The sequence below is a fragment of the Bombus pascuorum genome, chromosome 1 (genome assembly GCF_905332965.1).
Source record: "Bombus pascuorum chromosome 1, iyBomPasc1.1, whole genome shotgun sequence".
NCBI classification, from domain to species: domain Eukaryota; kingdom Metazoa; phylum Arthropoda; class Insecta; order Hymenoptera; family Apidae; genus Bombus; species Bombus pascuorum.
The window spans coordinates 14,690,855-14,708,487 of record NC_083488.1 but is presented as its reverse complement, the minus strand read 5'-3'; the positions used below and the strand labels follow the sequence as shown (position 1 = coordinate 14,708,487).

Here is a 17,633-nt window from a genome sequence, read left to right as displayed (position 1 = left end):
ATTCATTTTTGAATTATAGTAGGCGTTTACAATTCTTGTAGTTTCGTATATGTACAGTAGAGGACAAAAGTTTAAGACGATGACTTGTAAACAGAATTACAAACATCTTATACGTATATTGTTCTTCTATTCGGTTTGTCTCTTTGGAATAACACAGCTGTATGTTTGACCTTCGTAACCTTATTAAATACATATCGTTACTAAATACAAACAATGTAGAAGTTACAACAGTTAATTACCGCATATCACTTGTAAACAGTGAACATTAGTTTATGACGATCTGTGTAAAACGTGAGTATGAGTACAGTTTTTGAACATTTTGATTCTGGAATGTCAAAATCATTGTTTAGTGTACCTTTTATTGCTTAAAATTCATTTAGGTAGGAACAGACTATGGGTAAATCAAAGAATTTACTTGAAAGCGAAAGGAAACAAATCGTAAGGCTGCGAAAGTAAAGTAAAACCTTCATCGAAATAGCAAATATAGTGAACAAGTCAGAAACGGCTTGTAAGCAAGCTTGGTATAAATTTTTGAAAGCAGGCATGTATCGTGATCAACCGAAAAACGGAAGACCATGGAAAACAACGCCGAAAATGGATCGCCGGATTCATCGGTTGCGATAAAAGGATTGTTTTCGTAGTGCAAATAATATTGCTGCGGAGATAAACTACAAAAACGATACATAAATTAGTGCTAGAACTGTTAGGAGAAGATTAGAAGACTTTAACTTAAGTGGGCGAAAACCTCAAAAGAAATCACTGCTGAGTTCTAGAAATCGAAAGAAATGACTTGCATTTGCTAAAGCTCATAAGCATTGGACGAGTAAAGATTGGCAAAAGGTATTGTTTTCGGACTAATCGAAGTTCAGTCGCGTTTCTTCTGACGGGATAGGGTATGTTAGACGTCGAATTAACAAAACTTTGAAAACACAGTGCGGTTTAAAAACTCTTAAACATGGTGGTGGAAACGTTATGGTGTGGGTGTGTTTTTTTCGAGGCGACCCTGGTCCGATATGTCGTATCAATGGAATTCTGCACCGTTTTCAATACATGGATATACTCAAAAACAGAATGTTGCCTTTTACTCGCAACAATATGAGTGATGATTGTATTTTTCAAAATGATAATGATACGAAGCACGCGGCTCGGGTTGCGAAACAGTGTTTTGAAGAAGAAATATTACCGTGCTGCCGTGGCCGTCGCAATCACCAGACATTAAATTAATCGAGAATTTGTGGAGTATCATAAAAAAGACAGTACAAGGTTCTAAACCAAAAAATTTAAATGAACTTTACTCTACAATTGAAAAAGTTTGGAGTAATATTACGGTAGATCAATGTAAAAAATTAATAGATTCTATGCCAAGAAGATGTATTGAAGTGATAAGAAATAACGGATATTGGACAAAATATTGAATTTAAACAAAAATTGTGTATATTTTCTTACCAAAAATTAATATTTTTTGTGTAGTCTCTTTTTTTTATAATTTGGCTACTGAGCAAAATATCAAAATGAAATTTTTTTGTAAGTGTACAAACGAATGTCTAATTGGTTAATACCAAAAGTAGAACACTGTATTTATATTTTTTTATGGAAAATAAATCAATTATTTATCTCTTCCATTTTGTCTTAAACTTTTGTCCGCTACTGTACGTTGTGCATCGGATCTTTAAGGGCGCTCCCTTATAAACAGAAGATAAGCGACCGGCAACCAACACTAACATATCCGCTGCCACAAACGTACAACTATAGGCAGAAATACGGTGTGTACCAGCAGTTCTTCGCGAACATCTCGGGAGTTAAACGAGTTCAGCCCTTATATGGGTAGGAAAAAGTTATTCAAAATATCAATTACAATTACTACAATATATTCAAAAATCATCGAAATCGGAGTCCAGTTAGTCTTTCTACAGTTTTACTTTAAATCTTTCTAAACTTCTAAAACGATCCAATTCAGAATTATTCGAAGCAAGTTTGCTTCAAGCAGAGCTTTCTGCTATTATTACATTTGCTCTTTGATATGTACTCCAATCTGCCGTTTATACAGTAGCAGTTTAACGAATATTGTTTTCAATTATCATTATCGTATTATATAGAAAATAGCAAACGTTCTGACAATGGGAGGACGTATGAGAGAAAAGCATATTCCTTACATTATACTAAATAATTTTAAGAAAAACTTGTAAAAAGATCGAAATATCAACGAATGTGTAAAAAGATGTTTCGACGCCTGTTACCACCGCGATGTCGTAATACCGCCTGATCGTAAGCGAAGGAAGCGTAATCGCGAGATTTAAAAATAGAGATTTCGGAATTGAGAAGAAACGAGCAGAACTTTTCAAACCAGCTAGTACACTTTGCGATTTTATTTCGTGACTAGATTGTTTCCTTATAACATTCATTATAATTGCCATCGATCCAATTAATCAATTCAATTAATCGATTCAATTTTCAATCGCAAATACGCACGAAACTGTCTCATTAAAGAATTCTATGGACCTTTTTATTATTTTTTATTTTTTCGTTATTTTTCTCTTCTCCTTTTTATTACAGTACTTCAGCTTAATCGGATCTTTAACCAGATAAATAAATGATCGGTTAAACCGGAAACATATAGTAATTATTATTTATCTATTCTTAAATGAAAAGAATGAAATATATAATGTTGTTTACCCGATCAAAAATGTGACTAGTTAAAGGTGCATATCCATTAAATCACCATCTAACCGGACGTTTACTGTATTATGTTATGCGTGGAAACCGTTTTTCACGGAAATATTTTTCCATTCGACCTCGCTTCAACTCTACATAATATATATGAATATGACCATCTAAGCCCTATTTACTACTAATATGACGCTCGCCCACATCTTCTTATATCATAGCTAACCGTGAAAACAGGCGCAATAGCGAATTTCCTAATGAGATCCTTAATTGCATTTCTTGCAGTCGTGTATATATATAACAAGTATCGTAATCATAAACGTAGTATCCGTGTTTCTTTTCTCCTCCTCTCCCACTTTCTCATTATTTCCTTTCCTATTTTTTCTTTTTCCTCTTTATCTATCCCGTATTTTGCGTCCGCATTTTGCCCCTTTCCAATTCACCAACATACTTTTCTCTGTGAACACACATGTTTGGAATGTGCACTCGATTAAAATTTCGCCGCTCATAAATACCTCTCTTTCTCTCTGGAACCACTCAAATCTCCCTTTTCTCGACTCTCGTGTTTCATATTTTACATTTGTTAACGCACCACTATTTAAGTTCAAATAGTGTGAGGCGTCCACGTTATGTACTCATAGCTTAACATGAACATATTTCCCCTATCGCGGATCAAACTTTATATAGCTGGAGATCTGATATATTTTTCTTAACATGATTCGTGTTACGTGAGCCATCGTACTTTATTTTAAAATCCTAGAAATGTTTGAAAGACCGTAAAGTTAAATCTTAAACAAATAAGATGAATACAAGGACAGATTGGCTATAATTAGTAAAAAAAAAAAAAAAAAAAAAAAACAATATTATGAACGATGTTATAACCTAAACCAAATCTAATTAAAGTTATTTTAATCATCTATGACTCAATGATATCAATTAATAATTAAAATAATTAAAAATTTCCAATCTTCCTCCATTTTATAAGTTTCTTAGAAAGCTCAGAACTTAATGACCAACGACTAACGATGTATCATCTTCGACATTTTTTTTGTCAACTGTGTATATTTGTAGTTATATGTCGAATCCAAGAAATCTTGTACATTATATATTCTTAGCCTTCGAATTGGATCGGCTGCGAATCAAGCTTTTTACCTGCGTTAATTTCAGGGTCTCGAAAATAACAGTGAGATCGTTTCTGAAAGAAACTGTTCGAAGAGCGAAAGAACAGAGAGGAGCTCGATGTTTGGACAGTGACGTAAAATCTTCTCGGGTTTACGATTCTGTTCGTGTTACGCTTTCGCGTACATACACTCACGGTTTATCCATTAAAACTAAACAGGCGAGAGCTCGCGAAGCTATAGGAACGACGTGTTACACGCATCTAAATAGAGTATAGAGTATAGAGCATAGAATAGACAACGTTGTTCTATGATGAGTTTCTTTCTTTCATGACCTTGGATGCTTCTCCACTGAGTATCTGTTACTTGCTCAGTTCGTTACTTGGTTTTTTTTTCGCCGGTATGGATGTCCATTGGATTGGAGATTGGAGAGGTCGTTAACGGTCTTCAAATAAAAACGGATTATCCAACTTAAGAGGCTTTTGTTAATATCTCGTAAAACGATTGATTAACGTAGGCCGTAGTAGTATTCCTATATCTGATATATTTTATGATAATCCTCTAATCCTCGGCAATGTTTAAATTTCGCTACGTTTAAGATACCCAGATAATATCGTTATAATATGCAAATTCTTAAAGAGAAAGTTCTTCCTCGCTGCATACATACATATACAAGTAGGTACGTATCTACTACTGCTCAAAAGTATTTGGGCACTTGCTTATTTTTGGTAGAATGTATTTTAGAATCACAAGAAAACGTACATTGTGTATTGATAAATCAAAAGAACTGCATTCTGTATCATTATTTTTTTGTTATGATATGATAAAATTAATTTTATTGTGATATGAACAAGTTATGGCACAATTTTTCAATAAAATTGATAATAAAACATTCTGGGGAAGTTATTTATCCTCAACAAATAATCAGATAAGAAAAGATTTTAAAATCTATATTGTTATTAATTCAAACAATAATGTTTCAAATCGATACATACATCGATTAATCGCGTTTCAAATTTCAATATACTGTTGATCAATTTTTAAACAAGTAATTAGAATGTATTGTTTGTTGATCCTAAAAAAAAAAAAAAATTATGAATATTGCTGTTAATCATTAGCTTCTGATTAATTTGTACATTTTACTAATATTCGTGTACTGTTGTTAGAAATTAGCTAATGTATCAGAATACTCAATGAACGTTAGTATTTAGTGATATGTATTGTATATATGTATATGCACAGTTAATTAATTTTGGTGAATTATCATCCATTATAATTCATTCAGAGCAATTTAAATTTTCTGTTCTAAAAAATAGAACTAATCATCGGAAATTGTTTCCTTCCTTTTATCACTCCCCTTTCCCGCTTTTATCTAACTTTCACTTTTCTAGTTTCTCCAATTTTTGCGTCACGTATTCTCATACAGCTCGACTACCATTGTGACACGTTTCGCGTGTAATCGATTATCGATCGGGCACAAATCCTTTGGTGCTCGATTCAGGAAAATAAATTCAATCCAATTTCAAGAATGGATTCAGCGTAAAAAAACCGTACAGATATGTGTCATATTTTACATACGAAGTCGAATGGAAGAAATATTTTATATGCTCGGATTGACCTTACTCAAGCTATATTGTTTGTTTTAATAAATTGAATCAATTTCGTTGAATTTTGCGTAAACGATGCTTAATATTGCTTGAGAATATCAACATCGGTGACAGTGATTAGCGATTATCTATCCGCTAAAGATATGTATTTCATTTTTTAAAATGATTTTATTTAATATGAAATGTGTACTATGTACAGTAGCGGACAAAAGTTTAAGACGATGATTTGTAAACCGGATTACAAACATCTTATACGCATATTGTTCTTCTATTCGCTTTGTCTCTTTGGAATAACGTAGCTGTATGTTTGACCTTCGTAACCTCAGACAGTCAGTTGTTAAATACAAACAATGTAGGAGTTACAACAGTTAGTTACCGCCTAGCACTTGGAAACAGTGGACATTAGTTTAAGACGATCTGTGTAAAACGTGAGTACGAGTACAGTTTTTGAACATTTTGATTCTGGAATGTCAAAATCATTGTTTAGTGTACCTTTTATTGCTTAAAATTCATTTAGGTAGGAACAGACTATGGGTAAATCAAAGAATTTACTTGAAAACGAAAGGGAACAAATCGTAAGGCTGCGAAAGCAAAGTAAAACCTTCACCGAAATAGCAAATATAGTGAACAGGTCAGAAACAGCTTGTAAACAAGCTTGGTATAAATTTTTAAAGACAGGCATGTATTGCGATCAACCGAAAAACGGAAGACCACGGAAAACAACACCGAAAATGGATCGCCGGATTCATCGATTGAGCGAAAAGGATCGTTTTCGTAGTGCAAATAATATTGCTGCGGAGATAAACTATGAAAACGATACACAAATTAGTGCTAGAACTGTTAGGAGAAGATTAGAAGACTTTAACTTAAGAGGACGAAAACCCCAAAAGAAACCACTGCTGAGTTCTAGGAATCGAAAAAGACGACTTGCATTTGCTAAAGCTCATAAGCATTGGACAAGTGAAGATTGGCAAAAGGTATTGTTTTCTGACGAATCGAAATTCAATCGCGTCTGTTCTGACGGGATACGGTACGTTAGACGTCGAATTGGCGAAAGTTTGAAAACACAGTGCGTTTTAAAAACTCTTAAACATGGTGGTGGCAACGTTATGGTGTGGGCGTGTTTTTCTCGAAGCGGCCCTGGTCCGATATGTCGTATCAATGGAATTATGGACCGTTTTCAATACAAGGACATACTCAAGAACACAATGTTACCTTTTGCACGCAACAATATGAGTGATGATTTTATTTTTCAAAATGATAATGATCCGAAGCACACGGCTCGGGTTGTGAAACAGTTTTTTCAAGAAGAAAATATCACCGTGCTGCCGTGGCCGTCGCAATCACCAGACATTAACCCAATCGAGAATTTGTGAAGCATCATAAAAAAGACAGTACAAGGTTATAAACCGAAAAATTTAAATGAACTTTACTCTACGATTGAAACAGCCTGGAATAATATTACGGTAGATTAATATAAAAAATTAATAGATTCTATGCCAAGAAGATGTACCGAAGGGATAAGAAATAACGGATATTGAACAAAATATTGAATTTAAACAAAAATTGTGTATATTTTTTAACCAAAAATTAATATTTTTTGTATAGTCTTAAACTTTTGACCGACGAAATATTATACAGATTTCGTTCCTTTTTTATAACTTAGCTATTGAGCAAAATATCAAAATGAAATTTTTTTTCTAAGTGTACAAACAAATGTACAATTAGTTAATACCAAAAGTAGAACACCGTATTTATATTTTTTATGGAAAGTAAATCAATTATTTATTTCTTCCATTTCGTCTTAAACTTTTGTCCGCTACTGTATATATATTCCTATATTTTGTCTTGGGAAATTTGGTAAATAAAGCATAAACTTTTTCGTCCCAGATTCACATCGAAACACGAATAAAACGCGAAAATGTTAAAAATTCGATATTTTTTTGTTATTACATAATAATTTAATAATATAATATAATATAATATAGTATAATACAATACTTATACTAGCAATACTACTAGTGATACAAGCAAACTTGAGTAAATTTTTGATATATCACAAAATAATTAAAAAATTAATTATTTTCCATTTATATACGGACTGAAAATTATAATTCACATTCCTTTAGATCAGGATTTTAAGAATTTCAATTTAGTCACGTACTGCAACTTTTAGAGTTATCATCCCTTTAGTTTTATAGTTAATCAAGTTATAACTTCATTCTCTGCAGCGATACATTTTCATAACTTAAAAAAATATAATCAGTCTTTATCATAATAAATGTAGCACAGTTTTATGAAAACCAGCAGTGGTGAGTGGACTGATATCGCTTTGATTTCTAGTCCACAGTATTTGAATGAATTTAATGCTAATATTGTTTACGAAAGGAGGGGATATAATCACGCCCTAAATTTGCGTAAATCGCACTAAACGCTATTCAAAATTGTTACGAATAAGAGAAAAAAGTAAAGTATAGACAAGCATAGATAAACATATCGTATATAGCATGAAGGAATATTCGAGATTTCGTACATGGTTTGGCTTGTACAAATACCTACGTGCTCGCAAACGCGCGCGTTCGAATTACAGCTCGTTGTGGATCATCTTGAGGCTTGTTTCGTAACGAGTAACGAGTTGCGATCCTCGTATGTACAATGTACACTCGCATATTTCGTTTGGATTTCTTGCCCCTTCTATATTTCGTGTTTTGCCTTTTTTTCTGTGAAAATTTCAATTGATTTCGTTGAACTCCAGGTATGGACGACCTTGACTAACAACATATCACTGCATCTGTGATAGTGATGATGATGATCTAACTACCGCCGTTTTCTTTTTCTTTCTGGTTTCCTATCCTATATACGTTTTTTTTTCTTTTATTTTATTATTTTTTATCCTCATTTTGGTGTGTTGGAGAGTTTCGTTTTAATACATTGTGCCTGCTTTAATCCAGCTAGATTTTAACTTTGGCTCAACGACCGAAGAATTCTCTTCTCGATGAGATCTCGTCATTCTTCTGATTGTGAGATCAATTAACGTTATTAACGAACGAATAAATTCGAAACTCGCACAGACTAGATGCAGTTAAAAGAACAGCTAAAGCTAACAGCTAAATCGTACACAGAACTTTTAATCTTCGAAAGGTAAAATAGATGGTCATAGCTTTATGTTTTATCCACGTGCGAGGCGGGTACTGGGTCCAAACGGACTTCCAGCGAAACATTCTTTAAACATCTAATTTAACCCACATGACATATGGCATATGTTCGTCAAATACTATATATATTGCATAGGTATAAATTGTTTTTAGTTTTAGTCGATTACTTTCAAATCAGTCATTGATTTTTATGGATTTAAGTATTTGCGATATTCTACATATTAGGAACCAAAAATAACAAGATTTTAAATTTTACAAGGAAAGTCATAGAGAAAAAGTTAAACAAATTTTTTCTTTAACGGAAGACAGTGATCATGAAATTTTAAAGAAGCTTTTTTAAAAGATGAAAAAATATCAGTATTTAAATGTTATTGTATAAGTATGAATACTGATTAGAATTTATTTGGTTACCGGTAATCATTATACATACATATGTACATAGACGATGAAAATTTTGTTTAGTTATTTTCAATTATCTATTAGTGTCTAATACTAATACGAGTATGTGGTAGAATTGATAATGGTAGATGGTAGAAACTAGTTGAACAAAAAAAATGTTTCGTATTCTATAATGTCGATAATGGTTACTGGTAACAAAAAATAGTATTATCATCATTATCACATTATCATATTATCACATTAAATCTTCATCTCTCAAACGAGATAAGGTGTTTGATTTCAGGCGAACATTCGCGACTTTAAAATAAGCGGTACGCGGCTGGGTCCGTATGAACCCTATATCCGCCGGGCGAGGGTTAACTACTTTTATTCTATTCTTTACTTTTCTTTTTCCTTTTTTACTGTTTGCTCTGTGTACACTGGCCGGGAGAGAAATAACGGGATTTCAGGAACGACGATCTGCTACGACTGGCTACCCCCACTGTCAGGTATCGCAAACGAGTGTTGAATTGCACGGTGTTGAACAGTTTGTTTCTTCTTCCCTTTTTCGATTTTTAACAACTCTACCGTTTACACTGTTACCTTCTTTCCGTTTTGAATTTCTTGTTTTTTTCTTCCGCTAGTTTTTTCCCCTTGTTTCTTTTTCAGCGTTTGCTGAAGTTTGTTTAGTGAGCTCATTCGCGCCAGCATCCGCCTGTTTTAACAGTGGTGCGAAGTAATCAGCGACCGTACACCTCGAACGTGTCTTTTTCGCGAGACGGCGATCCCGTGGTATGCTGTACGTTGTACGCCGTACGCAATACATTATACGCTGTACATTGTACATTGTACAGATGCATATTTGTGACTCAAAGCCGGCTACGAATTTTATTCCGCTGTACGCTCACTTTGCTCGTTTCGAAAAGATTCGCGCGTATATGAGACAACCATGTTATCACGGAATGATGGAGTCTCGATTAAATATAAAAGGATACGAGCATAATTGCGGTAGAACGATGAAGCTTACGATACAGTTATACTGCCTTTTACTCTTTTTATGTTCCCCTATTTCGATTATACAAGTAACAAAATATGTAATTTTATAAATAAGATATGATAGATACAAATATCAGCTTTATAATTGCGTATTATCTTTTAAAAGTTAATCCAGTCAATAATATTCTATCATACATAGCTACGATGATCAGAAAGAATAAAATCATTACAGATATCCATAACCTTGTAATTATGGTACATAATTACATTTTGTTAAAAGTAAGCAAATGTGTGGATATTATTGAATTTTTGAAGGTAGTGTATGCGAAATGTGAAATGTGAAGGGTTTATGGGTTATGGGGAACAAGGAATATCATACGTGTCGTAATTAAAATAATTGATTTATCCTCATAGGTTATTATGAGTAAAACTCCATTTCATAAGAATTTTCTTTCAATATTATTTTTAATTATTTTTACAATATTTTAACGATCCTGTTGTAATGTTATTTCTAACCATTAGATACAAATAATATTTTTTCTTCTTTTCATCTGGTATTGGATGATAAAATATTTAGTTGCGTCTGTTTGACTTTTAAAATATATCGAATTTTCAAATAAAAATTTATCCATTAATAGCATTAAGATGATTTCCATTAGTGATAGCTTTCAAGAGTTAAACTAATAAATTTCAAAATTATTAGAACCTGTTTTTATATCTAAAATAATCCACAATTATCTCTGGTTATTTAATTTGATCAGTCTAAGATATCATTGTTAACTTTTGCAACTAGTATTTCGACGTGTTTTTATAAAACACGTTCCTTGAGTAACACATTCGTTGCTTCGTTACGTCGCGTCGTTACGTTTCCAAACGCGAATTGATATTTTTAGATAATGATCTCATGGTTGTTGAAGGTTTCATGACTTCTTTGTTATGCAATCTTAAATCTTGGCTTATCAAATTGAATGAAATTATTATTATTAATTGCAAGAAATTCCTTCGTTTCTCCGTCGTTCATCTTTAATTTCTCAATTCATGATTTAATTTAATCTATTAACTGACTTGTCTCTGAAATAGCAGCTTCTGTAATTGTGAAAATAAGGCTTAACAGACATAATACCAATTTTAGTTTGATTTATTTTAGCACTTTTGAATCAAATAAAATATAGTGGCTCACATACGAAAGTATTTTAACTCTTATAGAAACTTTTTATGGATATTAATATACATTTATAGGGAGTGTATCAAAAAACATTTTGAAATTTCATGAATATGATACCGATACATGACTAGCATAATTATGTTGGTTCAATTTGAAATGGATTTAAAAATGTAAATATATAGAAGTTACAAATTTATTGCAATTTATTGCAACACTTCGCACGGATCACCAAAGTATTCAATCATTAAATTATTCATTACATTAATAAACCACGGTACATATTTAGTGGAGCCACGTTAAAGCACTAATTATATGTATATTTAAAATGATTATTTATGTTTCACTAGCTTTTCGCTAACAGTAGGTTTTGGAATACTTTCGTGAGCTATTCGTGGATGAACAATTCGAATGACGAATTAGCTCGTCTTTTTCAGTTAATAGATTAAAAATAAAGAAGGGAATGGAAATTAAAATAAAATGAAAATGATAAAAAGGGAAAACGTATCTTATGTTATTTTATCGTTCTACCATCGCGTCGCGTCGCATCGCGGTGAATACTACTCGCGAGAGTCGCGTTCTCCCTTGAGAGTAACTTACATATACATATACACATACATATGTGTGTATCCTCCTTAACATTGCCCTTGATATTTCTCACGGAGTAACGTCAAGTGTCCCCAGCCGTGATCCAAAAGCACGATTATCCCCCCCCCCCCGCCCCAGATGACATTACACGTTGTGGTTTGCCTCTTTCTTGGTTTTTTTAAAATTCTGAACTGGTGCAAACTCGGCTTGAAGGTGCGTGCATAAACAGCTGTCGTCGTCGCAGCCCGAACCGCTCATCTTCTGCATGACGAGCGACTCGCGAAACACGACCTTTGTCATCGAGTGCTGCAAAGAGGATTTTTGCAATCGGGATCTGAAACCTCAGCTACACCCTCGCAACAAAGGTACAGTCAAACGACCTAGAAGTAGCGATGACTCTGCAGGTGGCTCAGGCTTTTGCTGCAGTTCACTTTGTTTCTTTCTCTCACTCTTTACTCACTTTCTTTTCTATTATTGTCTTCTCTATCTCCTTCATTGTAGCTACGATTCCCCACACCATTTTTCACATTTTTCACATTTTTCACATTTTTCTATCTGCTAATCTTTTTCCTGGTACTGCAGACGTTGACTTCCGTTAGAACCAAAAATATTGTGTAGGTATATATTTAGTACATATAAATGTACTAGGGGTGGGTGTGTATGTGTGCGTTTTCGTACGCGTGCGTGCGTGCGTGTGCGCGTGCGCGTGCGTGCGCCTGTGTGTACATGTTATAAGAAATATATATACATACATCTATATGTATATCTATGTATAGAGTACTGTATACAAATCTTAAGTCACCTATTAAATGAATATTTTGTTTTTACAAATGAGTAGATATTTAATGTTATTTTAAATCTAGTATTACATAGATATTGACTTTTCCAGATATGCTTATTTCGAGAATTGTAGATTATGAGTAATTTATGAAACAGGAATAACTACAAGTATTCGCATAAAGGAAATATTAAGAGATCCATTTTTATCTAAAACAATGTGAAAATACTTTCCACACCATTTTAACAAGTAACTACATTGAAACATCTCTAAGAAGATTGTCAATTAGAAAGAACTATAAATACATAAGTAACGTCATAAATAATTATCAAAGGATTTGAAAAGATTTTATGTAAGATCATGTGAAAATATTCTCTATAAAATATAATTGTTATCACTATCACTGCTACTACTCAGATTACTATTGTAAATGACCGAGACCTTCTGTACAGTACTAAGTATAGATATATATGTATATGATAATGTGTAATAATGTCGGAGAGCATCTTGTTAATTTAAAGTATCAATTACATTTTCATGCTGTTGACTCGTCCGCGTGTTTCCACTGATGCTTTAATATAATTATTTTATTACTTCCGATTCAATTCGAACGATAATTATTCGTCGCTCAGCAAACGCTCAGTGTCCATCATTGTATCGCATCCTAGCTCATGCCTAGTCAACCTCTTTCACTCTCTCCATCGCTATGGGTATTACATACATTATTATTATCATAGTATGTGCACAGCATTAGCAGCAGTAGCAGCAACAGTAAATGTTAGCGACGTAAAAGGTTGTACGAGTGTGTACCTATAGTGGTATACGAAAATATTGCAACGCTTATCATAAAAAGTTTTCTTGTATATCCACACATATTATTTATGTTATATGAAACATTTAGAGAAATTTCATTAATTCAAAACATTTCGAGGTAATTGATCTATATTTCTCCAACAGAATATTGCAAAAAGTCTTTGGCAAAATAAGTAATGCCAAAGTGAGTAACTGAGATAGCCTACAATAATTTGACAGATATTTGACAATCTGTCATATTTCTAAAAATACTATTCCAGGTACTATTTTATATTTGGATATCATCCTTTATTGTATTAATATGTTAATCTCGTCTTTGCATTCCGTATATAAAGTTATTAATCTACTTATGTCAAAAGACAATTAGTTCAACAGCTATTTTAGTTAAAATATAATTTAAATAGTAATTAAATAGTTTAGTAAAATATATCGTATGAGAGACAAGCAGAAGAAATATAAAAGTAATGCTTTACATTTGTTTCATCCGGTATATTTCCCAAATTAAAAGATAAAATATCTGCTAAACTAATTGTTTCTCCATATAAATAGGTTAACAACTTTTTATACAGAATGTCAAGAAGGCTTTTTCGAAAATTTTTAATATCCAAATTACATTATTTTGTTCAAATTAACAGATTTGAACTTTTGTTTAAAACATTTTACTGGCAGATTATTGGAAATGTCCGAGAATTGGTGGTTAATCATAGACGGTCTTAGAGGACACATCCTGTATACATGCAACATAAAATTTGTATTAAACATATACATATATGATACACATATTTAACTTAATTATATACATTTAATATATTAATATAATAATAAAAGATATAATATTAATATAATAAAAGAAAGTAAAATAATATATATATATATGTATATTAATTTAATTATAATATAATCATGATAATACATTCCACAAATAGATAATATGTATTATTTTTATTCATCTATTTATGATTAACTTCTACATGTTACTAACATTCACATATTGTTAACACAAACCGATCAAAGTGTTCACATACTTTACGATGACAGTGTATCTTTATAGCTTTAGAATGAACTTTCTCAAATATCTAGGAATTTTTTATTCAAATACGTTTCCGCCTGTCTCCTCTCTTGTTTTTCACTGTTCAACATTTTTTTATTGCAGCACAGCCGGTTGAAGAAATATAGCAATAGCCTTTCCTTTTTTTGATTTCATTTAATATTGTTTAATGTATTTATATTAATAAAATTTTAATACATGAATCGCAGAAGTTTATAATTGAAAAACTTGGAGATAAAAAGAAATTATACTACTACTATAGTAGTGTTCTTTTAATTTAATGAAAAATTTCGTTTTTTGATATTTATAGATATAAAAAATTATATAACGATGATAAATGATTTTAAAAAGAAACAGTGTGAAAATGTTTGCCACCTATAGAGGTTCTAGTTACTTCAAGGTACTCTCCTCCTGCATATTTTCACTTACAATTGCACGAGGAGACCGCAAGTCTTCCCGAGTGAACTTAGAAAGCACCGGTAGCATGTTGCCATATACGTACCTCTCTGCATTCTCTAACGAAGATAAATATTGTAATGATATTGGTAAACAGATTCTTTCAAAAGGTATATCTTTTGTAAATACACATTTCTTCTCAGTTTCTGTAAGGAAAAGGAGATACAGATTTGCTCTGCTAGGCTTTCTTAATCTTCCTTCAATCTCATCCTTGTATATATGTATATAATATCACACCAGTTCTAAGAGATTATGCAATATACGCGTTAATTTATCTTTTAGAGTCGTAGATAGATAATAACCTTAGAGCTCGAAGGGTCGGTGAGAGATACAATAATATTACATTAAGTATTATCATTAAAAACATTTAAGAGTCAGTTGTTTGCAAAGAAGTATTATTCAATTGACGATACAATCGCGTAGATCTATGATAGTAATAATTTTTAATATTAATCGAAAGATTATACTATAAAGCTGCCAAAAATATTTAAGAAGATGCAGTCGGTAATTAGTTTAAGAATTAACTCTGTTTTTATTTACTGTAGTTTTCTTTGTAGCGAATCAAGAAAAAATCATATAGGCAAGCGCTTATCTTCTTGTGTTATCTTGTTTGGCGTATGCTGACTATATATCTTCACGTCGTAATCAAACATATTTTTTGAGGAAGAGAACCTCTGTACATTTATTTAAAAATATTGTAATAGATAAAGTCCCAAAAATGCGCATGTGCAGCTTAATGACCATTTTTCACAAAAATAGACCTAGCTCGTAAACTAATTATCAATTACATATTTTTAAAATACTTTTGAAAGTTTTGTGTTATTCCTTTTTGAATCACGTAAAAAAATTTACGCGATTCCATCGTCAATCGAACAATATTGGTTATTAGTCGGTAAATTTATTCGTCATGTTATACTATGGTATTACCGATAACAATAATTACGCATATTTTGTGTGAATTGTTTTACTCGTGGCGTACTTAAATTTATAACGTCGTTTAATCCCGTGAAAACGCAATCGAGGCTTCGATGTTGTGTTAATGTTAACTCATTTAACGAGTGATTATTATCGAATGATGCTTACTTGCATTGTAATTTGGTTAATTTATTATTCGCACTAAATGTAAGTGGTCTTTAAGCTATCCGTGTTCTCAAGTGCTTTTTTTTAAAGCGCAAAATGTTTATTGTAATCATTCGTACGATTCTCATACGTAAAATAAAATCTTGCACCCACGCTTCGTTTCTTTTTTTTTTTTTTTTTTTTTTTTTCTTTACCTTAGTAGCTATTATTATTTTCATCTCTGCACGTCCTTTTAATTTAATCTCTTCAATTCCTTTGTTCTTGTAAATTGTCTGTTTGAAGAAGATGACGCAAAAGCATCCGAAAGGTAAACAACTTCAGCAGAACGAATTAAATCCCGTTTTTCTCCGATTTTAACGGAGAATCGATCTTAACTACCTATCCTCCGCGGCTTTTAAAACTCTATATAATGTATATATGTATATTTGTACTTGTATAATGTAGGTACATGTACTACTTCTCAGAGATTAAAAATGTTTACTTTATACTGGTTTAATGGGAATATTCACTGTAATTAAATATTGGCAAATGTTTCGTATGCTTTCTTTCTTCAAAAATATATCTAGATATTGTGCATTAAAAAGTACCTTGTTGCACAAGTGCTTGTCAAACTATGGTTGTATTAAAATATTTCATGAGTCAACATTAAACATTGCGATAATTTCGTATCATGCTAAGTTCAAAACGACAAAGTAGATTTATAATAATAGAATTGACGCCGTCAATATCCATTTATGCGTTCGAGTAATGAAAAAAATTATAAACTAATCACGTGAGTATCTTTCGACTTACATATCTTTCGTATAACGGTAGGTATAGCGGCTCACGAAAATGTTTGAACATTTGTGGAAATTCTTTATAAATATCTATATTATTATGTTACATAACATATTTTGATGTTTCATCAGATCAGCATTATAATGAGACTATGTTGTAAATCTTATGATTATATATATTGGTGAAATTTGAAACAAATCTAAAAATATCTGGAAATATATGTATAGGATATAGAAATTATTTAGAAGATATATATATAAGATATATATATTAGTAAAATTTGAAACCGATCTCAAAGTGTAGGTACATAGGTATAAAAATTATAACATATATTTAGTGAAAAAGTTAGTATATATAGCATAATTCGAATCATTTTATCTTAAACATATAGGTTATAAATAATAAGTACCTATTGAAGACCCACTGATATTCAGACATGTTGATACAATGTAAATTCACCGTTTACATATTTTTGTGACCTGTACAAATACTTATCTTTCTAAATATCTTTTATATATATATATATATATATATATATAAAAGATATATAGTATATTATAGTATATTATAGTATATATAGATATATAGTATATTATAGTATAGTATAGTATATATAAATATATAGTATATTATTTAGTAAAAAAAGATAAGTATTTGTACAGGTCACAAAAATATGTAAACGGTGAATTTACATTGTATCGACATGCCTGAATATCAGTGGGTCTTCAATAGGTACTTATTATTTATAACCTATATGTTTAAGATAAAATGATTCGAATTATGCTATATACACTAACTTTTTTACTAAATATATGTTATAATTTTTATACCTATGTACCTACACTTTGAGATCGGTTTCAAATTTTACTGATATAATTATGATAATTGATTGTATTATAATTTTAATGAAATTTTTTAAATCTTATATGTATAATATGCACAATATACTCACACATAATTATTTTCTATGAGACGCGCCCAAATACTTTCGTGAACCGTCATACGTGTATAAT

At 31.5% G+C, this 17,633-nt stretch overlaps 1 protein-coding gene across 7 annotated transcripts in view; it reads left to right on the top strand.

Moving 5' to 3' along the window:
* Positions 1-17,633, top strand: part of LOC132905553 (TGF-beta receptor type-1) — a 68,359-nt gene that overhangs the window by 27,303 nt on the left and 23,423 nt on the right. The window contains exons 3-4 of one of the 7 annotated variants that reach the window (XM_060956983.1): positions 9,393-9,431; positions 11,882-12,033. The exons of 4 other annotated variants lie outside the window; for them this stretch is intronic. In XM_060956983.1, the coding sequence (XP_060812966.1) occupies positions 9,393-9,431; positions 11,882-12,033 (191 nt within the window). The remainder of the gene's footprint in view (positions 1-9,392; positions 9,432-11,881; positions 12,034-17,633) is intronic. 2 more of the 7 variants (XM_060956973.1, XM_060957014.1) reach the window with 2 other exon arrangements.